The sequence below is a fragment of the Vigna angularis genome, chromosome 11 (genome assembly GCF_016808095.1).
Source record: "Vigna angularis cultivar LongXiaoDou No.4 chromosome 11, ASM1680809v1, whole genome shotgun sequence".
NCBI lineage: Eukaryota > Viridiplantae > Streptophyta > Magnoliopsida > Fabales > Fabaceae > Vigna > Vigna angularis.
In genome coordinates, this window is record NC_068980.1 from 18,136,342 (window position 1) to 18,157,085 (window position 20,744).

At 34.7% G+C, this 20,744-nt stretch overlaps 2 protein-coding genes across 2 annotated transcripts; both read left to right on the forward strand.

Moving 5' to 3' along the window:
* Positions 1-1,065: 1,065 nt before the first annotated feature.
* Positions 1,066-10,348, forward strand: LOC128194659 (uncharacterized; the record flags this gene model as incomplete). Its single annotated transcript, XM_052870216.1, has 2 exons — positions 1,066-1,523; positions 10,114-10,348. Coding segments are annotated over 2 exons (693 nt in total), but the record flags the coding sequence as incomplete, so codon positions are not given.
* Positions 10,349-13,016: 2,668 nt separating this feature from the next.
* On the forward strand, positions 13,017-20,362 carry LOC108332679 (proline-rich receptor-like protein kinase PERK8). The gene is made up of 5 exons (XM_017567994.1): positions 13,017-13,407; positions 13,520-13,668; positions 14,016-14,231; positions 19,870-20,019; positions 20,234-20,362. Exons 1-5 carry the CDS (start codon positions 13,017-13,019, stop codon positions 20,360-20,362), a joined length of 1,035 nt encoding a protein of 344 aa, XP_017423483.1.
* The last annotated feature ends 382 nt before the right edge of the window (positions 20,363-20,744 follow it).

Consider the following 20,744-nt stretch of genomic DNA (forward strand, 5'->3'; position numbering starts at 1 on the left):
ATGGTGAAGGAATTAGAACTGTTAGAAAAGTTACGTGATATGAACTTGGGGTTGCAGTTAACTCCAGATCATATATGGTGTAGTCATTTAGTAATCACTAGTGACTTCTTAGAACAAGTGAAGGTTGAGCAGTCGATGGATCAAGAGTTGCAGCAAAAGATCAGGTTGTTGGACACCAATCAAGATAAGGAGTTCGTTCTAAGTAAAGATGGCATCCTTCGATTTAAGAACAGAGTGTGTATACCTGGAAAGAGTTAATTAAAACATTTAATTTTAGACGAAGGCCATAAAAGTCGTCTTAGCATACATCCAGGTATGACTAAGATGTATAAGGACCTGAAAGAGTCATTTTGGTGGAATGGAATGAAGAGGGATGTGGCCGAGTTTGTAGCAGCCTGCTTGGTGTGTCAAAAGGCAAAAGTGGAGCATCAAAAACCGGGAGGGATGTTACGACAGTTAGACATTCCTCAATGCAAGTGGGACAGTATCTTGATGGACTTTGTAACACATTTACCAAAATCATCAAAAGGTCACGATTCTATCTGGGTTATCGTTGATAGACTAACCAAGAGCGCTCACTTTTTGCCCATTAGTCAACGTATGTCACTAGAAAAGCTGACGGAGTTATACATCGGGGAAGTAGTGAGGTTGCATGGCATACCTACAAGCATTGTGTCAGACAGAGATCCAAGGTTTACTTCAAGGTTTTGGCAGACGCTACAGAAGGCTCTGGGAACATAGTTGAAGATGAGTTTGGCTTATCACCCTCAGACTGATGGTCAAACAGAAAGGACTATTCAGTCTTTGGAGGATTTGCTAAGAACTTGTGTATTAGATCATCTTGGAAGTTGGAATGAGATACTACCATTAGTAGAATTTACTTACAACAACAATTATCATTCCAGTATTGGTATGCCACCATATGAAGCTTTATATGGAAGAAGATGTAGAACCCCGTTGTGTTGGTTTCAAGATAGGCAAGCACTGACAGTGGGACCCGAGCTATTACAGCGAACCACAGAAAAAATAAAATTAATCCAAGATCGGATGAAAGCAACTCAAAGTAGACAAAAGTCATATGCCGACAAAAGAAGAAGACCGTTAGAATTTGAAGAAGGAGATCATGTATTCTTACGAGTAACACCAACTACAGGAGTCAGGAGAGCTATCAAGATGAGGAAACTGACACCAAAATTTCTCGGACCGTATCAAATTCTCAAAAAGATTGGGCCAATGGCTTATGAGATAGCACTACCACCTCGATTGGCAAATTTGCATAACGTTTTTCATGTATCCCAACTGAGGAAGTATATTCCAGATCCAAAGCATGTGTTAGAAGTTGATGAAATTCAGGTCAAGGAAAATTTAACAATGGAAGTTGGACCAGTGCGTATACTAGATGTTCAAATGAAAAAGTTAAGAGGGAAGGATATTCGCACGGTAAAGGTACTTTGGAATGAAGACACACAGGAAATGACTTGGGAATTGGAAGAATTTATGATAAAGGAATATCCATATCTCTTTTGTAAGTAATCTTTTGTTAAATAGTCTTTGTTTAAATAAATAATTTTCGAGGGCGAAAATAATTGTTGTTGGGGAGATTGTAAGATCCTTGAAAATATTTGTAAGTTAAATACTAGATAAAAAAAAGTGAATAGTAAATTGTGAATAGTAAAAAAAAATATATTTTTGGAAAGGATAAGTGTTCCACGTAGCTTTGAGATCAGAATTCATCAAATTGCAAATAAAAAATTATTTTTGTAATAGTAAAATGAATAAAAAAAACGAATAGTTAAAATGAATAGTAAAAAATGAATAGTAAATTTTTTTGCTATAAATAACCAAGGGGGGGAGACTGAAAATTTACACCAAAGAACTTAGAAAATTTTTGAGAGAAGAGAGTTGGAAGAATTTCTAATTTCAAAGGGGATATTCTGGAAGTTTTCAGAGAGCGAGGAGATTAAGTCTGTAATAGAGGTAAGGGAAGCCACTCTTATACTTTGCTTTTCTCTAATCCTAAATCTTGAATATGTAGTATTTTGTTGCTGTATGGTCTTGAATTTTGAATGAGAACATTTATTTGTTTCTTTTGTATTTTTGGAAGGACGAGAAGTTGTCTAACCGGCTCTACCTGATTCAACTTCTTGTTTCCCCAAAGCTTTGGTTGTTTCTTATATCTTTATATTGTATTTTTGGAAGGACGAGAAGTTGTCTAACCGGCTCTGCCAGATTCAACTTCTTGTTTCCCCAAAGCTTTTGTTGTTTCTTATATCTTTATATTGTATTTTTAGAAGGACGAGAAGTTGTCTAACCGGCTCTGCCAGATTCAACTTCTTGTTTCCCCATACCTGTTATGTCTTATTTATATTGTATTTTTGGAAGGATGTGAAGTTGTCTAACCGCCTCTGCCAGATTCAACTTCTTGTTTCGCCAGAAATTTTATTGTTTTATCTATTCTTTTTATTGCATCTTTCTGGAAGGATGAGATGTTGTCTAACCGGCTCTGCCAGATTCAATTTCTTGTTTCCCCTGAATTTTTATATTAATATTATTTTGATGGTAAGGGCAACTAATTATTTTTGTATGAATTTATATACAAACGAATGTTTAACTGGTGTTCTCTTGCGAAACTGTTTTATGACTTTTATTATATTGGGTGTTATAACTGAAACTGTTAAATTGTACATGTTTTGATGTGATGAATTTAATCTGTTTTGAATGAGTTTGTTGGCTGAAATTGATCTTGTTGGAAGGTCTGGAGTAAGGGTTCTGTAATAGCTTGTATATGGGTATTAAATAGATGTACAGATACTGTTTGAGGTTGTTGTGAGAGGAAGTAAAAATATTAAAATTAGGCATTTTAGATTTAGAGCATAAGAGAACAAGGTAGATAATTTAAATAAATAAATTGTTAATCATTGAGGGCCTCCCTTTATTGATAGGATAGAGGAACCTTAAAAACCTGAGTTGGCACATCCTTGATCATAGAGCAGCCCTGGCCTGGTCCAGTCAGTTGTGACTAGTCATATGTGCTGGCGTCGAAGGTGAGTTTGATGCGTTCAAACATCTGGGTCCTCTCCGGTGACCAATTGGGGTAAAGAAAGATCTCTACTAGGATGAAAATAAAATAAAACAAGTTGATTGTAGATGCATAAAGTTATCATGGTAAAAACTTCATATATATTTTATTTATCGTTACATTGAGCTCAGACTTTAATATGTAGTTGCTAAGATATGTTGAAGTGTTTTGGCTGATCTATGATCTTTGATTGGTGAAAATATGTTGAGTTATACTCGTTATGGTCAAAATGAGTTTATAATATGAAGTATGATATCTGGCAATATGTTTAATTTATTGACACCAAAATAGGTTATTGTCAAATTATGATTAGAGAATGAACATGATTGAGTTATGTGGATAAGAGGTTATGAATTGTTGATTTGATGAAATGTTGGAGTGGATATAAGAAATCATTGCTTATGAAATGATGTTTACTACGGGGAGTAGTATGTTTGGTTTATACCATGAGAGCTTGATATGATCAAAGTAACACCTGAGGTTTATGAAAGCAGGCAGAAAGTGCTCTGACCATAAGGCTTTGACATAAATATATGGTTCATAAGTTTTATAGAAGCAGGCAGAGAGAGGTCTGACCATAAGGATTCAGAAAGTAAGACATAGTATACAGGTGAGGCTTAAGGAAGCAGGCAGAGAGCGGTCTGACCATAAGGCTTCGTGAGTAAGCATGGTACACTTGTAAGGTTTATGAAAATGAGGAAGATGATTTTGATAATGATGAATTAATGACATCGGGATAATGATATTTTAGCAATTGCAGAAATACATGATTGAAATATTTTTATTACAAGTTTAATGATTTATATGATATGGTTGGCTTACCCTTATTTGTTTGTGCTATGATCATATAACTCATGTTATATGTGAATAGATAATGTTGCAGATGCGGTTGAAAAAGCTTAGAGATGAGAGAGATGCGGGGAAAAACTTTCAAGGATATTTTGTAAGAAGAATAAATTTGTATTGGAAAAATTATGTTGTGTAAAACTTATAAGTTGAAATTTCGAATTTATGTTAAGTGGTGAAGACTATATTGTTTGTAGTTTGTAAGTTTGGTATTGTACTTTGGGAGAATTGAAATAAAGTTTGATTGTTTATAGAAGATATCAAATTAATTTAGTCTCTACTAATAGTTATACCCTTTAAAATATTAGGGTGTTACAATATTGCTTCAAAGATGGCATATAATTCTTGTGTATAAGTTGATTATTTTTGAAGTCCGAGGTTTAATTTCTTAAAAAAGAAAGCAACTAGATTATTGCTTTGACTAAGCATACCTCCTATACCAGTCCCTGATGCATTTGTTTCGAATACAAAAGTAGTAGAAAAATTTGGAAGAATAAGTACTGGAACCTGAGTTAAAGCAGATTTGAGAGTGTCAAAAGTTGTAGTGGTAGCAACATCCTAATTACAGTTGTCTTTCTTTAGCAAATTTGTCAAAGGAGCTGCAATAGATGCATAACCCTTGATAAACTTCCTATAATAACCCATAAGACCCAAAAATCCCTTTAACTACTTGAGGTTAGTAGGAAGAGGCCAGCCTAACACAACTTCTACCTTGGAAGCATCTACAGCTACGCCTTGACCCGAAACAATGTGTCCTAAGTATTCCACTTGAGTAACAAGAAATGAACACTTAGAGAACTTGGAAAAAAATTTGTGCTTCCTTAGTAATTGCAAGATAGCTTCTAGTTAGTGTAAATGAGAAGACCACATTGGACTATAGACTAGTATAGTAGTAAAACAAACCAACACAAGTTTCCTCAACATATCCTGAAAGATTTCACTCATCAAGCATTGGAATGTAGCTAGAGCATTCATCAACCCAAATGGCATTACAAGCCATTCATAGTGCCCATGATGTGTTCTGAATGTTGTATTATATCGGTTATCCTTCTTAAGCAAGATTTGATGATAGTCAGACCAGAGATCAAGCTTGGAAAAATATTGAGCCCCAAATAGCTCATCAATTAACTCATCAACTTTGGGAATAGGAAAATTGTCTTTGATGATTATGGCATTTAAGGTGCGGTAGTCTGTACACAATCTCTAAGTACCTTCTTTGTTCTTGACCTACATAATTGGTGAAGAGAAAGGGCTATTATTGGGCACTATAATTCCTTCTTATAACATCTCTCTAACCATCTTCTCAATTTGTTCCTTTTGACTGTGAGGGTATCTATAGGGTCTAACCTTGACAGGATCAACCCCTGTAATCAAAGGAATACAATGATTGTTTGATCTACTCGAAGGAAGACTAGTAGGAACTGCAAAAACATCATGATAGGTGTGCAAAAGTAAAGCTAATTCAGGGTCTAAATTCATAGGTAATTGAAATCTGTGATCAACAACACAATGAGGTTGCTGAAACTGTGTAAATAGTTTAGATATGGCATGAGTTCTTTACAATCTTCAAAGATTATTATATTGTGTTGGAGTTGGAAGTTGTGGTTTATCCCCATGAAGTGTTATATAGTTCCCTTCTACCAAGAACTTCAATGTCAAAGCCTTGTAGTAAAAAATATGGGGCCTAAAGTAGGTAACCAAGCTGTCCTTAAGACTAAATATGCACCCGATATTGGCAATATGTAAATTGGTAGTTTTAAAGAGTGCCCTTGGATCTAGATGTCAACTACCCTCACCATACCTTCCACAGTCAAGGAGATTCCATGACCAACTATGATCTAAAATCCAGTGGTGGGTTCAATGGTTAATTTCAAGCAATGGGCAAGTCGTGGTTGCAAGAAGTTATATGAACTCCCATTGTCAAGTAACCCCATTGGTAGTATGCTGAAATCGCATAGTACCAATGCTAGAGGCTCCTTTGAGAGCATTAAAAGAAAGGTGATGTTCTTGGTCTAGTGATTGCATGTGAGGATTATTGACTACATCAGGTGGTTCAGGTTCTAGTGTCGAGTCCACCTCTTCCTCTAATTGTAACAACAAATATTGTTTGTTAGGGCATCTATGGCAAGGTGAAAATTTCTCATCATAAGTGAAACACAATCCTTTGTCCTGGCGTAAGTGCATTTTTGTTGTAAACATTTTTTTAACATTGGTAAACTTACTTAATTATAAATTAGGCTAGTTTATAGTGTTTGGGTTGGGTAACAAGGTTGGTAAGTTGGTAGATTTTGTTGTTTGGGCTAAAGAGGATAGTGGATATTTGGGGGTAATGAAGGGTTGAGGTAGGTTTTTGTTTTGGCTGGTATTTCTCTTCGAATAGCTTTTCCAATGAAACAACAGGTAATAATTTTATGAGATTTTGAGCAATAACATTATGACGGATGTCAATCTTGAGCCCACTAATGAAACAATCAAGTTAAGCATCTGCAGTAATGTCCTGAACACGATTGGCCAAAACTGTAAATTCTCGGTAATAATCTTAAACGAATCCCATTTGCATCAATTTAAAAAGGGTAGAACGAAGACATTCGTAAGGGGAAGAGACAAATTCCAATTCCTAGGATCGCTTGAAACTAATCCAAGATTGAAATGGAGTGGTCTTAGCTAGTATTTGGAAACAAGGAATCACATTTGCCTCCATATAGCAATGGTAACACATTGCTCCTCCGGGGTATTGTAAAACATGAAAAAAATTTCAACCCGAAAAGTCCACTCCAACACATTTGAACCATTGAAACATGGGAAATCAAGTTTGACATTACGAATATGAAACAATGTCACAAAATTGGAATCAGACATGTTCGATGAGGTACTCGCTACATGCAACGACGTCATTGTAGTTTCAAGACTCTCAAAACAAGTAGAATACTCCATGTGCCGAGATTCCATCAATTTTAAAATGCACTTAACATCAGAGGATAACTCTTTCAAGCGAGTGTTTTCATCCACGAATGGAAGTGAAGAGTGAAAGCACCAATGTAATGACAAGGGTCACAAAGCAAAATATTGTTTGACGAAAAAACTCTCAAAGTATTATTATGATTCGTTTTCTCTCATCAGGAATGAAAGGCACTCCAAAATGATAGTAACTACAGAGACAAGACGGATAAGAAAAACAAAATGTAACAAACCCCCCATTTTTTCCTTTTCCTCTCAGATTTATATAACTACTTCCACCTCACACATAATCTTTCAAATGTAGATTGGGCCTCCTCATCCTTGCATTTTTTCTATTACTCACAATTATAGGATTACTTGACATATGTCCATTCTTCCTAACAGAATTATTCTCCTCTAGATTCTTTTCCTGAATTTCCCTTATGTTACTACCACTTGTGACATAGATTAAATATGTTGGGTGAATGCATGTAATATTGTATAAGAGATTGTTAATTTTGTTATCATGTTGGAGAACTACCAAGTGAGATAAAAAGGGGTTATATTTTAGTTTTTGCATCATTTACTAGTTTAGGTGCGATGGTCCAATAGTGGATGTGTTGGACCTCGCTTTCCATGCGGGGAAGGACATGCCTTCGAGTCTTGGTTGTGGTGTGGGGGATATTATTTTCCCTTTTACACCCTTTTGAGGCCCCAAAGTGTCTAAAGAGGTTGATTTCTTTTAATTTTGGCCCAAAACGGTGAGTTAAGGTTAGTATTTTATTTTTCTAGATTTGGGCCAAAGTTGGGACAAGTTTTAGGTCTAGTTTAGGGATATAAATCTAAATTAATGAGGGTGAGCCTCATAATTAAAAAAACCTAGCCACCTTGAGAGAATTTTTAAAGAAAGAGAGAGGGCTTTTGGATTTGTCACGTCAAGGTCTAGAAGTTGAAAGTGTTGGAGGTTGAGTACGGATAAGGGTTGCTTGGGTAGAGGTAAAGGGAGTTAGCCTTCAATGTATATGTTTGAGAAATTATGTGTGAGTGCATGTCTATTTTGTTTGGTGTGTGTGTAGTGAAGGTGATGGTATGTATCATATGAGTCATGTTAATTGTTTTAACCAAATGTCATTGTGTTGTATGTGTTTTGTTGAGTTATGTTCATCCTTCTATTCGTAAATTATTATGAATAATTTTAGGGTTTTTAAGTGCTGCATGAACATGAAACATGATTTTATGTATTATATGATTCTATTGGATTATTGTTTTCCAAGACTAGGTTGTGTAAGGGTGGTATTGGGTTATGTCGGGTTGTTATAGGGTTAGTATAACATGTGTAGGGGTGTGTATGTGTAATGTCAAGCTGATATATGCCTAGACCATGTTTTTAATAGACTATGCAGAGTTCTTTAGGGTTGTTTTACATAAGGTTATTATGTTTAAAGGATGGTCGACTCATGCATTGTTATAGTTGATTTCCATGCTTCTTATGTTGTTATAATTATGTTTTATGATTGTATTGATGAGTACTTGGTGTGTTTCCTTGTTTCGGTGCCTTGTTGGTATATTTTGGGGGATATAGGGTATGAAATCGGGCTAGCCAAGTTATGGCCTGGCTGGCCGAGGTCTTTGGCCAAGCGGCCGGGATGTGTAGGTCTAAGAGATTCTAGACATTGGTCTCAAGGTTCTAAAGCTTAGATTTGGACATTCTTAGGATCGTTTTAAAGGTTTTTGATGTTGGTCGACCTCCTGGTGAAGTTGATCGAGTTGTTTTAGGTGTTGTTTGAATTATTCGTGTTTTGGATGAGTTGTATGGTTGTGTTGTTTGAGGACCTCGATTTCGGGATTCTAGAAATTATTTATGACTGTGGTTTAGGTCGGCTTGGAGGTTTTAGAACCTGGCCAAGTTGTCTATGGTGTTGGGCGAGCTATTTAAGCATTTTGTCGAGATGGTCTAAGTGAAACCGAGCTATTTAAATTACTTTTCAAGTTGTGTGATATGGTTGCCAAATCATTATATATGTGTGCCAAGTTGATTGAAGTGCTTGTAATGTTGATTGAGTTGTTTGTAATGTTGGTTGAATTGTTTTTCCATATTGTTGTCTGATAAACCATGTTGTTGTGTTTGAGACAGTGGATTGTATATAGTCTTACGTACTCTTTAGCCGAGATGTGAGAAAGTCCTTACTTTGTTGAGCATGTCCTATTTTGGGATGGGCAAGTCCCACATTGGTGTGTGGGTCTTGTTTTAGTGAATAGGCAAGTCCCACGTTTGGGTGTGGATCCTATTTTGGTGAATATGCAAGACCTGCGTTGGTACATGAGCGTCAGTGTTCATTTTTGGTCATGTGCTAGTGATCGTTAGCGTTCAGTCTTGATGATATTTATTCTCCGATAGTGATCATCCATAGTGAACGTTCAGTCTTGATGATGTTTATTCTCGTGATCGTTCATAGGGTACGTTCAGTCTTGATGATGTTTGTCCTCAGGTAGTGGTCGTCATAGGTAGCGTTCGGTCTTGATGAGTATTGATCTTTGAGCGTTCGTCCAAACAATGTTCGAACTAATAGTATTCAGTCTAATAGAGTTCGCTGTTTTAGCGTTAAGTCTAAGTGCTCGATCTTAGCGTTCGTTCAATTAGTGTTCGACCTAATAGTATTCGGTCTAATAACGTTTGGTGTTTTAGTGTCGAGCCTAAGTGATCGATCTTAACGTTCGTCCAAACAGTATTCGATCTAATATTGTGCCCGGTTTTAGCGTTCGGCACAATACTGCTTAATTTTCTTAGCGTTCGGCCTAGTAGTGTTTATTCTCACAAGTGTTTGTTCTAATAGTGTTCGGTTAAATATAGTGTTCAGTGTTTTAGCGTTCGGCCTAATAGTGCTTAATCTTATAGCGTCCGTGCAAATAGCATTCAACCAAATAGTGTTCGGTCAAATAGTATTCGACCTAACAGTGTTCAACAAATAGCGTCCGGTCTTGGTTTGGTATTCTCCTGTAGTGATATTTAGCGTTTGACCTTAACGATGTAATAGTGATTGTAGCGATCGGTCTGGAATTGCTATTCTCAGATTTCTACCGTTAGCGTTCGGCCTAATAATACTTGATTTCTTGGCGTCCGTCCAAATAGTATTCAACCAAACAGTATTCGTCCTAACAGTATTCGACTTGATAGTATTCGGCCTCTAAGCGTCCGTTCAAACAATGTTTAACCTCATAGTATTTGGTCTATATGACGTTCATTCAAACAGTGTTAAGTTTGATAGTGTTCGTTCTGTAAGCGTTCGTCAAAACAGTGTTCAACCTCATAGTATTCGGTCTCTTTGCGTTCATCCAGATAGTGTTCGACCCAATGGTGCAGTAAATAGTGTTCGGCCAAATAGTGTTCGTCCAAATAGCATCCGTCCAAATAGCGTCCGTTCAAATAGCGTTCGACAAATAGTATTCGGCCAAATAGTGTTCGGCCAAATAGTGCTCGACCAATAGTGTTGGGTTCTAAGTCCATTTGCTCTTGTTCTGAGTTGAATTGAGTGTGCACAATGTTTGGAATATATATACTGTGATGTGATTTATGTGAAAATTATGTGAATGCATGAGATATGTTGGATTTACTGTGATAATATGGTGGTATTTGGTTATTCATGACTTGGGTTAAGTTTCAAAGTAACAGTATGATTCATGGACGTAATTCCATGATCCTCAAGGAGAGGATACAGGGTGGTGATTTGGGGGTGTATAGAATGATTGCATGATAGCTCAGTCTTGGGGGTTTTCCTGACGCTCCAATGGTCTTTCATTCTCAAGTAGAGAGGATTGATCCATGTGGTGAGGAGTAGCAGGAGGTCCTAGTCTTGGAGGCTTCTAGTATGCTCCAGGGCGCGGAACGGACTAACCTCGTGAGGGTGGTAGGGTGGAACCCATTGGCAATGGCTTTGCAAAGCAATAGAGGCCACTACGAGTGCATAACCCGCCATAGCTCGATAATCATTCTGGTCCGGACGAGTCGGTCTATAAAGCAATGAGTCGATTTATAAAGTAACAAGTCTTGTGATGTTAGTTTACCATGTTTGGATGACTTTTGCATGTCGTGTGAGGTTGTATAACATGCTTTTTATATCCAGCTCACCCTTGCTTGTTTGTATTGCTTGTGTATGTTTCTTTGGCGATGATCATCCACTTAGATGAGAGCAGATGACGGGGAGGATACTTTGGGAACAACTCTTGATGGAGACGACAGTGTTGCAGCTTAGATTTGCTAGTTTTATTCCATGAATTCATATTATTTGGAAGAACTTTTGAGTATTTAAAGTTTTAAATTCTCCGTAATTTCCAAGGAGAAATTATAATACTCTAGTTGTCAATTTCGCACTATTCTAAGGATGACTGTAATCCTTAATTACTCTTGACTGCTTTCTTATATTATGCATAATGACGTATTTATTATATATGCATGACGTATGTAATTTGGATGTCACACTTAGTATGATATTTCGAGTTGTATTGAGATTATTTATTATTTCCATAAGTTTTAATTAATTTTACGACGAATGAGATTTATAAATATTTCACTAGTAATGGTACGAGAGTTGGATTTACCCTAATCAAATAATATTCTTTTACTTATACCTAACATCCTAAATTGAAGTGTGAGATGAGTTATGTGAATGAGCTTCCCGAGAGTTTTTTATCTTAACCCTTGTTCAGAGTAGAGTTGCCTTCATCACTCCCAATTCTATAGTTTTGTTTTATAGCAACTATAGTGATTTTGCAATCAATCTTTATTTCGAGAAGATAAAAAACATAACTTCTTTAGGAGATAAAGATGTTTTTTCAAGTAAGTTGTTTTTATTCCAAGGAAGTATTTTAATTCTCTTATATCCTTAACAACAACCTTTTCTCTTAAGGTTTGTTTTTGATGTTCATCGTTTCGTACAAGAATCATATCATTAATATAGACCAAAGTAAAGTAAATTTATCTTTCGGTAAATGCATGATGAACAAGGTATATGGTCACTTGACTCTATCGATACCCCATGGAGATTATAGCTTGATTGAGACTATCACCATGTAAGGATGTTTATAGAAAAACATATTAAAATAAAATACGTGTCAATAAATGGGTTGGCTATGGGTTCTTTACGAATATTTTCAACCACAAATTTTACTGACATTTTCTATGTAAACTTGTTCTCTCTCAACTTCATATTTGGACTGATATGTTGATGGAAAATGAAACTGGTACAATTGATCATAACATGGAAGTGTGTTTATAAATATTAAATGTTTCATTTTCAATAAATTGCCTATATTTAACGTTTAGCAAAACTAATACTAAACATATAAAATAAAAGTGATAAGATCATACTTTCTTTAACGCACTATAATTTTATTGGTTAAAATTTGTGAAGTTCTCGTAAATTATATATATATATATATATATATATATATATATATATATCTATATTACATCTTATTTTTGAAAGAAATCAATTTTAACATCTTTGTGTGTGAATACATTGCCTCAACATTGTTGTAGGGTATTAAAATATTGAAAAGCCTACAAGTTGTGATTTAGAAACATTAATTTCTCGCACATTGTTATTCCATTCATGTCCAAAGCCTATCTTGAATTCTCAAACAGTGTCTTCGACAACAATGCTACTTTTAGACTTTTTCCAAAGTTAAAACATTTCAATCCTAAATATCACATAGACAATACTCCTCGTACTATGGAGATGTCTCTTTCTTCAACATTTTGTCTTTAGGATTGTTCCATTAAAAACAACTTCCAAACAAATTTCCCCACCAAGGGAGAAAATCAGTTTTAGAATAAAAGAAAATTGATAACACCAAAACTTCAAGTATATTCATGAAAAGAATCTTCACATACAATTCCTTAACAATCACTACAATGTCATGTGGTAAAGACAGTTTCAAGATCCTCAATTGCTCTTCAACTTAGTAAAACTTGGAAAACCAAGGCACCAACATGCATATATATAATCTCACAAAATGCCAAATTTTCTGGCTCCAAATTCAAGGTTAGTAGAATCCTTCAAATAGGGCATTGTGCATTCTCATTCTCTATGCTCAAGGGACAAGTCAAACAAAAATGTCTAATCCACACACACAAGTTAAAAAAGAAAAACAGCACATGAGCTACCATGAAGCACACCAAAGGGCTGCAAAATCTGTTTGCTCTGTTTGCCATAACAGAAGACCACAGTTTGAAAGGAACAGAAAAAAAGAGTTCTCATATGCTGAGTTGTGTGCAGCCACACAAGGGTTTTCCCCTAAGAACTATCTATCAGAAGGAGGGTTTGGTTCTGTCTATAAAGGGGAGTTGTGTGGACAGAAGATTGCTGTCAAGCAACACACGTACGCTAACCAAAAGGGAGAGAAGGAATTCAAGTCTGAAGTTGATGTTCTCAGCAAAGCAATGCATGAGAATGTGGTCATGCTGTTAGGATCATGCTCAGAAGGGCACCATAGACTTCTTGTGTATGAATATCTCTGCAATGCTTCATTGGACCTACATTTATCTCGTATGACAGAAATCAAACCAAACTTATATAGCCTATACTACCAAGATTATGAATGCGTGTATTTGTTGATATTAAATTGAAGGGGTACAAACCTTGGTTTCTCACTGTGCAGAACATTCTCGTAAGCTTCTTGATTGGCCAGACAGAGTGAAAGTAGCTGATGGTGCTGCCAAAGGACTGTTATACCTGCATGAGAATAACATAATACACAGAGATCTGACGACAAACAACATTCTTCTTACACATGATTATGATCCATTGGTAATAATATGCACAGTCAATACTTTATGATATATATCATTTATATAAAACAAAATACATGCATGCATATTACATGGTCATCAAAAGAATGAATAACTAATTTATTTTATTAGCAATGCTTCTTCCTTTTGCAATATTGTAGCATCTACTCTCTACCATTTAGGCTTTCATTTATAATGGATTATTAGAAACAGTAGATTCCTATATATATACCTTTTTTATTTCCTATATAGTAATGATGAGTGATAATTTAATAAGCTCTTATAGTTCACTGCAATTTGGTTCCACAGCCAAAAGATGCTTCCCCTCATCAAGTTTGACTAACGAATTAATTTTTGTTTTATCAGCTAGGCGATTTTGGTTTGGCTAGAACTGTGATTGAAGACTCCTCATACTGTACAGAATGTGTTGGGAATATGGGTTATATGGCCCCAGAATATGCTGAATTTGGTAAAGTGTCAATTAAAACAGATGTTTATTCCTTTGGGGTGGTTCTACTACAGTTAATAACTGGAATGAGGACCACAGACAAACGACTTGGTGGTAAAGGTCTGGTGGAATGGGTAAGAATCATATAAGTGAATAGAGTAAAGCTTGATGCATAGAACTCACTGTCATTTCTGTTGGGAAATTTAGCATAATTTCTCTTAATCGTGAGAGAAAATATAAATACGAAATAATAATAATCAAAATAGAATTCATTAAATTATTCTGCAAATATAATATATAAAAAATAAAAATTACAATATCAATTTTCTCTCACTTTATTTCTTCTCTGTGTTGAAATTTCTTTTCAATTATTTATTTTTATTCTCTGTATCTTTTGTTATCTAATTCTTTTTCTTATATATTAATTTATTTTCTATTTAATTTGTTGATTTCCTTAATCGTCTCCTCTTCATTGATTTTTATTGGATAAAACTCTTTTTAACCAATTCTAACAATCTCTCACTTGAAGATTGATTTCAATCTGTCTTCACACCTCGATCATTACAATAATCTTCTGTAATATATTATTGTAGCAAGGTAACTGAAGTTGAGCAAAATTTCAATTTGACAATGGTTACCACTTTTGTTAACATGTCAGGTGGATTCTTACTCTAAAGAATCTTTCTCAATTTTAGCACCTCATCTTCAAGCAAAGATCTAATGAAGTGATAACAAACCTCAATATGTTTTGTCCTAGAGTGAAATGCTGAATTCTTTGCCATATGTATTGCACTCTGACTATCACTATACAAAACACTCATCTTGGATGAATCCCAACACTGTTAAAAATCCTTGAAGCCATACGAATGCTTTACTAGCTTCTGTTACTGCTCCATACTCAGCCTCTGTAGTTGATAAAGAAATCCTTTGTACTTGTGACATTCAACTAACAGTTGTAGTACCAACAGTGAAAATGTAACCTGTAGTACTTCTTTAGTGATCTACTTCACCTCTAAAGTTTACATCTATGTAACCTTTTACTCTTAACTCTCCTTTGCTAAAGTACAAACATTTCTCTATAGTGCCTCATAGTCTCAAAATCCATTTAACAGCTTCCCAATGGGCTTTACTTGGATTTGACATAAACCTGCTAACAACTCCCACTGCATTACTAATGTCTAGCCTTGTACAGATCATCGTGTACATCAAACTTCCAATAGTTGAAGCATATGGAATTTTATCCACGAACTCCTTTTCTTTCTCCATCTAAGGGGACTATTCTTTAGACAGACAAAAATGACTGGCCAAAGGCGTGCTAACTCCTTTGGCACCACTCATGTTGAATCTTTACAAAACACAATTAATGTACTCTACCTGAGATAATTGCAAAATAACTTTTTGCTTATATCTTGTGATTTGCATTCCAAGGATCCTTTGTGCTGGACCCAAATCCTTCATGTCAAATTCCTTCGATAATTTTTGCTTCAAGCTTCTAATCTCTTTCATATCTAAACTAGCTACTAACATATCATCAACATAAAGTAGCAAAATGATATAATTGGACTTATATCTCTTGAAGAAACAACAATGGTCAACATTACACTTCTAGAAATCTTCCTTGTGCATGAAGCTTTCACACTTCTTGAACCACTGTTTTGTAGTTTGTTTCAAACCATACAAAGCTTTTTTTTTAATTTACATACCATGCTCTTTTTTCTTTCTTCTAAGAAGCCTTCAGGTTTATGCATGTAGTCTTCACATCTAGTTGTTCAAGGTACAATCCTTCACTGGCAACAATACTTAAAAAAATATAATATGATTGAGCTTCAAAACTGGAGCAAATATTTTAATGTAGGCAACTCCTTCTTTTTACAGAAATCCTTTGACAACTAGTCAGGCTTAGTATCTCTTGGACCCATCATGATCCTCCTTTACCCGATACACCCATTAGTTATGAAGTGCATTTTTCTCAGTAGGTAACTCTATTAGTTTCCATGTCTGATTGGACGTTAAAGACTAGCATTTATAATCTGACATGCTTCCTTATAATTTTAAGGCTCCTCTCCTTCAATTAACAATATATAATTAAGATATTTTATATTTACATGAGGCTGATAAGACCTTTGCAAGCCAGGAGTTAGAATAGGAAGTTCTTGTGTGTCAAGTTGTTCACCATCATTATTTTCAATTGATTCTTCTGACTATGGAGTCTTAATTACAGGAGTTTCTAGGACATCATCCACCTCCACATACATTGGCCTACTCTGATATGAATTATTATTGCATGTGTTGTCCCTGTCCTTATACATCACATTTTCATTAAATATCATATCTCTACTACGAATCATCTTTTGATTTTCATTATCCCATAACTTGTAACCAAACTCACCTTCACCACAACCGATGAAAGTGCACTTCTTCGATTTAGGATCAAGCTTATTTATACCTTGATCACTAATGTGCAATATGCTACACAACTAAAAACTCTAAGATGTGAAAGCTTTATCTTTTTACCACTCCATACTTCTTTTGGTATTTTGAGCTCCAATGGAACCAACGGACCTCGATTAATTAAGTAAGTTGTTATGTTGATTGCTTTTGTCCAAAACTGCTTTTGGTAAGCCTGATTGAAAACACAAGCTTCTAGCTCTCTCTATCAAAGTTCGATTCATAAGCTCTGCCACACCGTTATGTTAAGGCGTACCTGGCATGATCCTCTCCATTTTGATTCTGTGCTTATAGCAAAATTTTTTAAATATAGTGTCTTCATATTCACCACGATCTAAGTCTTTTTATCTTTAATCTTGTCTCATTTTCTACCATGAATTTCCAAATTTTGAAAGCCTTAAATATTTATGACTTATTTTTAAGAAAGTATGTCCATACCTTCCTAGAGTTGTCGTCAATAAAATTCACAAAGTATTGTTTACTACCAATGGATGAGACAGTTGTTGGACCCCAAACATCAGAGTGAACAAGCTCAAGTCTCTCTTTCTTCAAAGTTCTTCCACTTGTTTGAAAGCTAACTTGTTTATGCTTTCCAAGTATATAGTTTTCACACATTGTCAATTTCTATTGACCGAAGACTTGGTAGTTTCACCTTTGAGTGCATGATCCATCCCTTTCTCACTCATATGACCTAACCTTTGGTGCCATATGATGGGATTTTCATTTATTGCAACTGCAATCAAATGACAAGCTCCTCCTGTCTTGTAAAGAGTACCACTCTTTCTACCATGAGCAATTGTCATTGCACCCTTTGAAATCTTTCAATGATCACCATGGAAGACTGTTATGTAGCCATCATTGGCCAACTGGCTTACTGAAATTAAGTTCTTTGTTAAGTCGGGAATATGTTTAACATTTTTCAATTCACATACAGAGCCATTTAACTTAATCTTCACCATACCTTTACCAACAATCCCATAAGATTGCTCATTACCAAGGTAAACTTTTCCAAGGTTTTCAGGGATATAATTCTCGAAGAATTTTTTATGTGAGGTGGCATGAAAGGATGCTCTAGATTCTAAAACTCAAGACTCTTCGTTATTCTCTAAAGAACATATCAATGCATCTTCTCCTCTTGAGGTTGAAGCAATATTTGGTTTTACTTTATCCTTTGGATTCTTTCGTGCACTCTTGCACTGATTTTTGTAGTGTCCCGTCTTTCCACAATTCCAAAACTCAAGTATCTTTGAGTTTTGAGAACTACAATGATTCTTAGAATTGGACCTCCTCTCCTTGGATTTTCCATGTTCATATCCTCTAATCAAACTTCTTCCCCTTGACTTTGTATGCAAAACTGAAGAGGTTGAAGATTTTCCATACTCTTTCTGTTGAGTCTCTTCATTGAGAATCAGATCACGAACGTCATCAAATGTTAATTGATTACTACCTGATGAGCTACCCACAGATGTGACTATAGCATTCTAACTTTCTGGTAGAGAAGACAAAACTATTTGTCATCAAATTCGATTCCAACTAAACTCAATTGAGTTGTAACTATATTGAGTTCATTAAGATGATGTGCTACCATTGTGTCATCTGACATTCACAAATTAAATAATCGCCTCATCAAATGAACTTTGTTTGAGACTGATGACTTTACATACATACTTGAAAAAGTTGTCATAAGACCCAACATGGTCTTTTCTTTTGCAATATTAAATGCAACATTGCGAGATAATGTCAATCGAATAACTCAGAGAGCTTGTTGGTCAAGAAGAGCCCAATCTTTATCTTTCATGTTATTTTTATGTCACGAGAGAAGTTGATATAACTTTTTCTGTTATAAATAATGATCGATCTACATCTTCCAAAAGTCAAAGTCTGTATAATCAAACTTTTCAATTTTTATCTTTCCTTCATCTACAGTCATTTCTCCCACTTAAATTTCACTCCCTTTAAATCGTTGATTACAATAATAACAATAGGCTCGGATACTAGTTCTTATGAAATTTAGCATAATTTTTCTTAATTAGATTTGTGAGAAAAAAGTATAAATGTGAAATAGTAACACTCAAACTAGAACTCCTTAAATTATACTACAAATATATAATTGATAAAAAATAAAAATTACAATATCACTTTTCTCTCTATATATTTCTTCATTACTTGAAATTTCTTCGCAATTTGTTTTTCTTCACTACATCTTTTGTTATTCATTTTTTTCTCTTATATATTAACTTATTTTCTATTTAATTTGTTGACTTCCTTAATCTTCTCTCCTTCATTGATTTTTATTGGATAAAACCCTTTTATGACTAATTCTAACAATTTCTTCTCACTTTTTTGGCAACATTGTTCTTCTTAAGTCTGTTGCACTGTTACAGTATATTAAACCAAGTGACACTATATTAGTTAGACTGGTTATGGTTTAAATTTGTTTGAAAAGTTTATTAGTGTTGGAAATCTAATTGAGTTTAAGCCTCACATTGATTAAAATATAAAAAAGTTAAGCGTGAAGATAAAACATATTACGCAAGATTAGGATATTGTATAACATTTATAGGATTGTTGTGTTGATTGAAAGTAACATTTTTTGCTTTCCTAGTAGATTACTAAGATAGGCGACTTTCGATCAGAAACCAAAATGAAGACTTGGAAGTTTGTTGTGGGATGGGTAACAATCTAAAGGCTATGAAATTTTAAGGGTTAAATATGTTTTAAGTCTCTAAACTATTGGCCGTTTCTGGTTTTCGTCCCTCTTTCAAAATAAGGTACAATTTGGTCCTCATTCTTTTCGAAACTTTGGTTTTAGTCCTCGAAAACTAACAACATTAAAAATGTGCTAGTTTTCGAGGTTAGTTTTCGAGGACTAAAACCAAAGTTTTGAGGACTAAAACCAAAGTTTCGAAAAGAATGAGGACCAAATTGTACCTTATTTTGAAAGAGGGACGAAAACCAGAAACGACTAATAGTTTAGGGACTAAAAACATATTTAACCCAAATTTTAATTTAAGTATCTTAAAGCCTTCGTACAACCTCAACTCATCAAGGCATCAACATGATTCAAATAAATTTCAGGGATATGCTAAAATATTAGTCCCACTTAGATCTTATTTTCACATTATTGAGGTAGAATTGGTAGTTCATTTCTATTTCTTTTCAGTTGACCTTTAAGTCTATGACACAATAAACTAGCATTGATAATGTTCTTTTTATTTTGTGTTTATAGAAGTGTTGGGTTTGATTTATAAGTTTTAACTCCAACACTCTGATAAATATCCTATTTAGTTTGTCAATTAATATCCAAAAGAAAATTTCTTGCAGGCAAAGCCACTTTTAAAAGAGAGGAACTATGCACATTTAATTGATGAAAGAATAACTATATCTCATGATTTTCATCAACTATTTTGGATGGTTCGAATAGCTGAGAAATGTCTAGCTAGAGACCCTCAAAGGAGACTAAATATGATTCAGGTAGGCTACAATTTTGGAATGGTCTTCTTTTTATATTACTTATATCTTTTGGACATATCCAATAGTAAAGAATATGTTAGAGACAATGCTAGATTAAATGAAAAACAATCATATATTGTTTTCCCTAACATTCATGATCAACTTGATAAAATGCATGAGCAGATTCTAAGGTGATGCTTTTTTATTTTACTTGACCTCATATTTGTTACTACAGGTTGTTGATGCTTTGACTGACATTATGGAAGGGAAAACATGTGACACCATCTTAAGAGATTACTCCCCAGCAAGGTCATATTCGATTTGTAGTGCATCAGAGACTCTGATGAATCTGAAGATGAAATGAAGGAATCCTTTAAGTTTGAAAATGAATTACTAATTCAGTTTAGTTCCTTTAAATGAATAAAGTTTCTCTTGCTAAAGTGGTTGTTTTGTTATAGGATATGGTAGTTAAACAAAACCAAATATTCTATCAAATATTCTATCATTAATGACTCTTGATTTTGGTGATTCACAATCTTAATTTTCCTTTATGGTATAATATTACAGTAATTAATGTAATTATTCGTCTATTTAGGAAATTATTTGTCTATATTACAATAATTATAAGATCTGGATTATACATTGTTGAGACCTTGGCAAGCGTACCGAGTCGTTCAAGTAATAAACCGGTAAGTCCGGATATCGTTTTCCCAAGAGATTTGTTTCAATTCACTGATTGTTAAAGT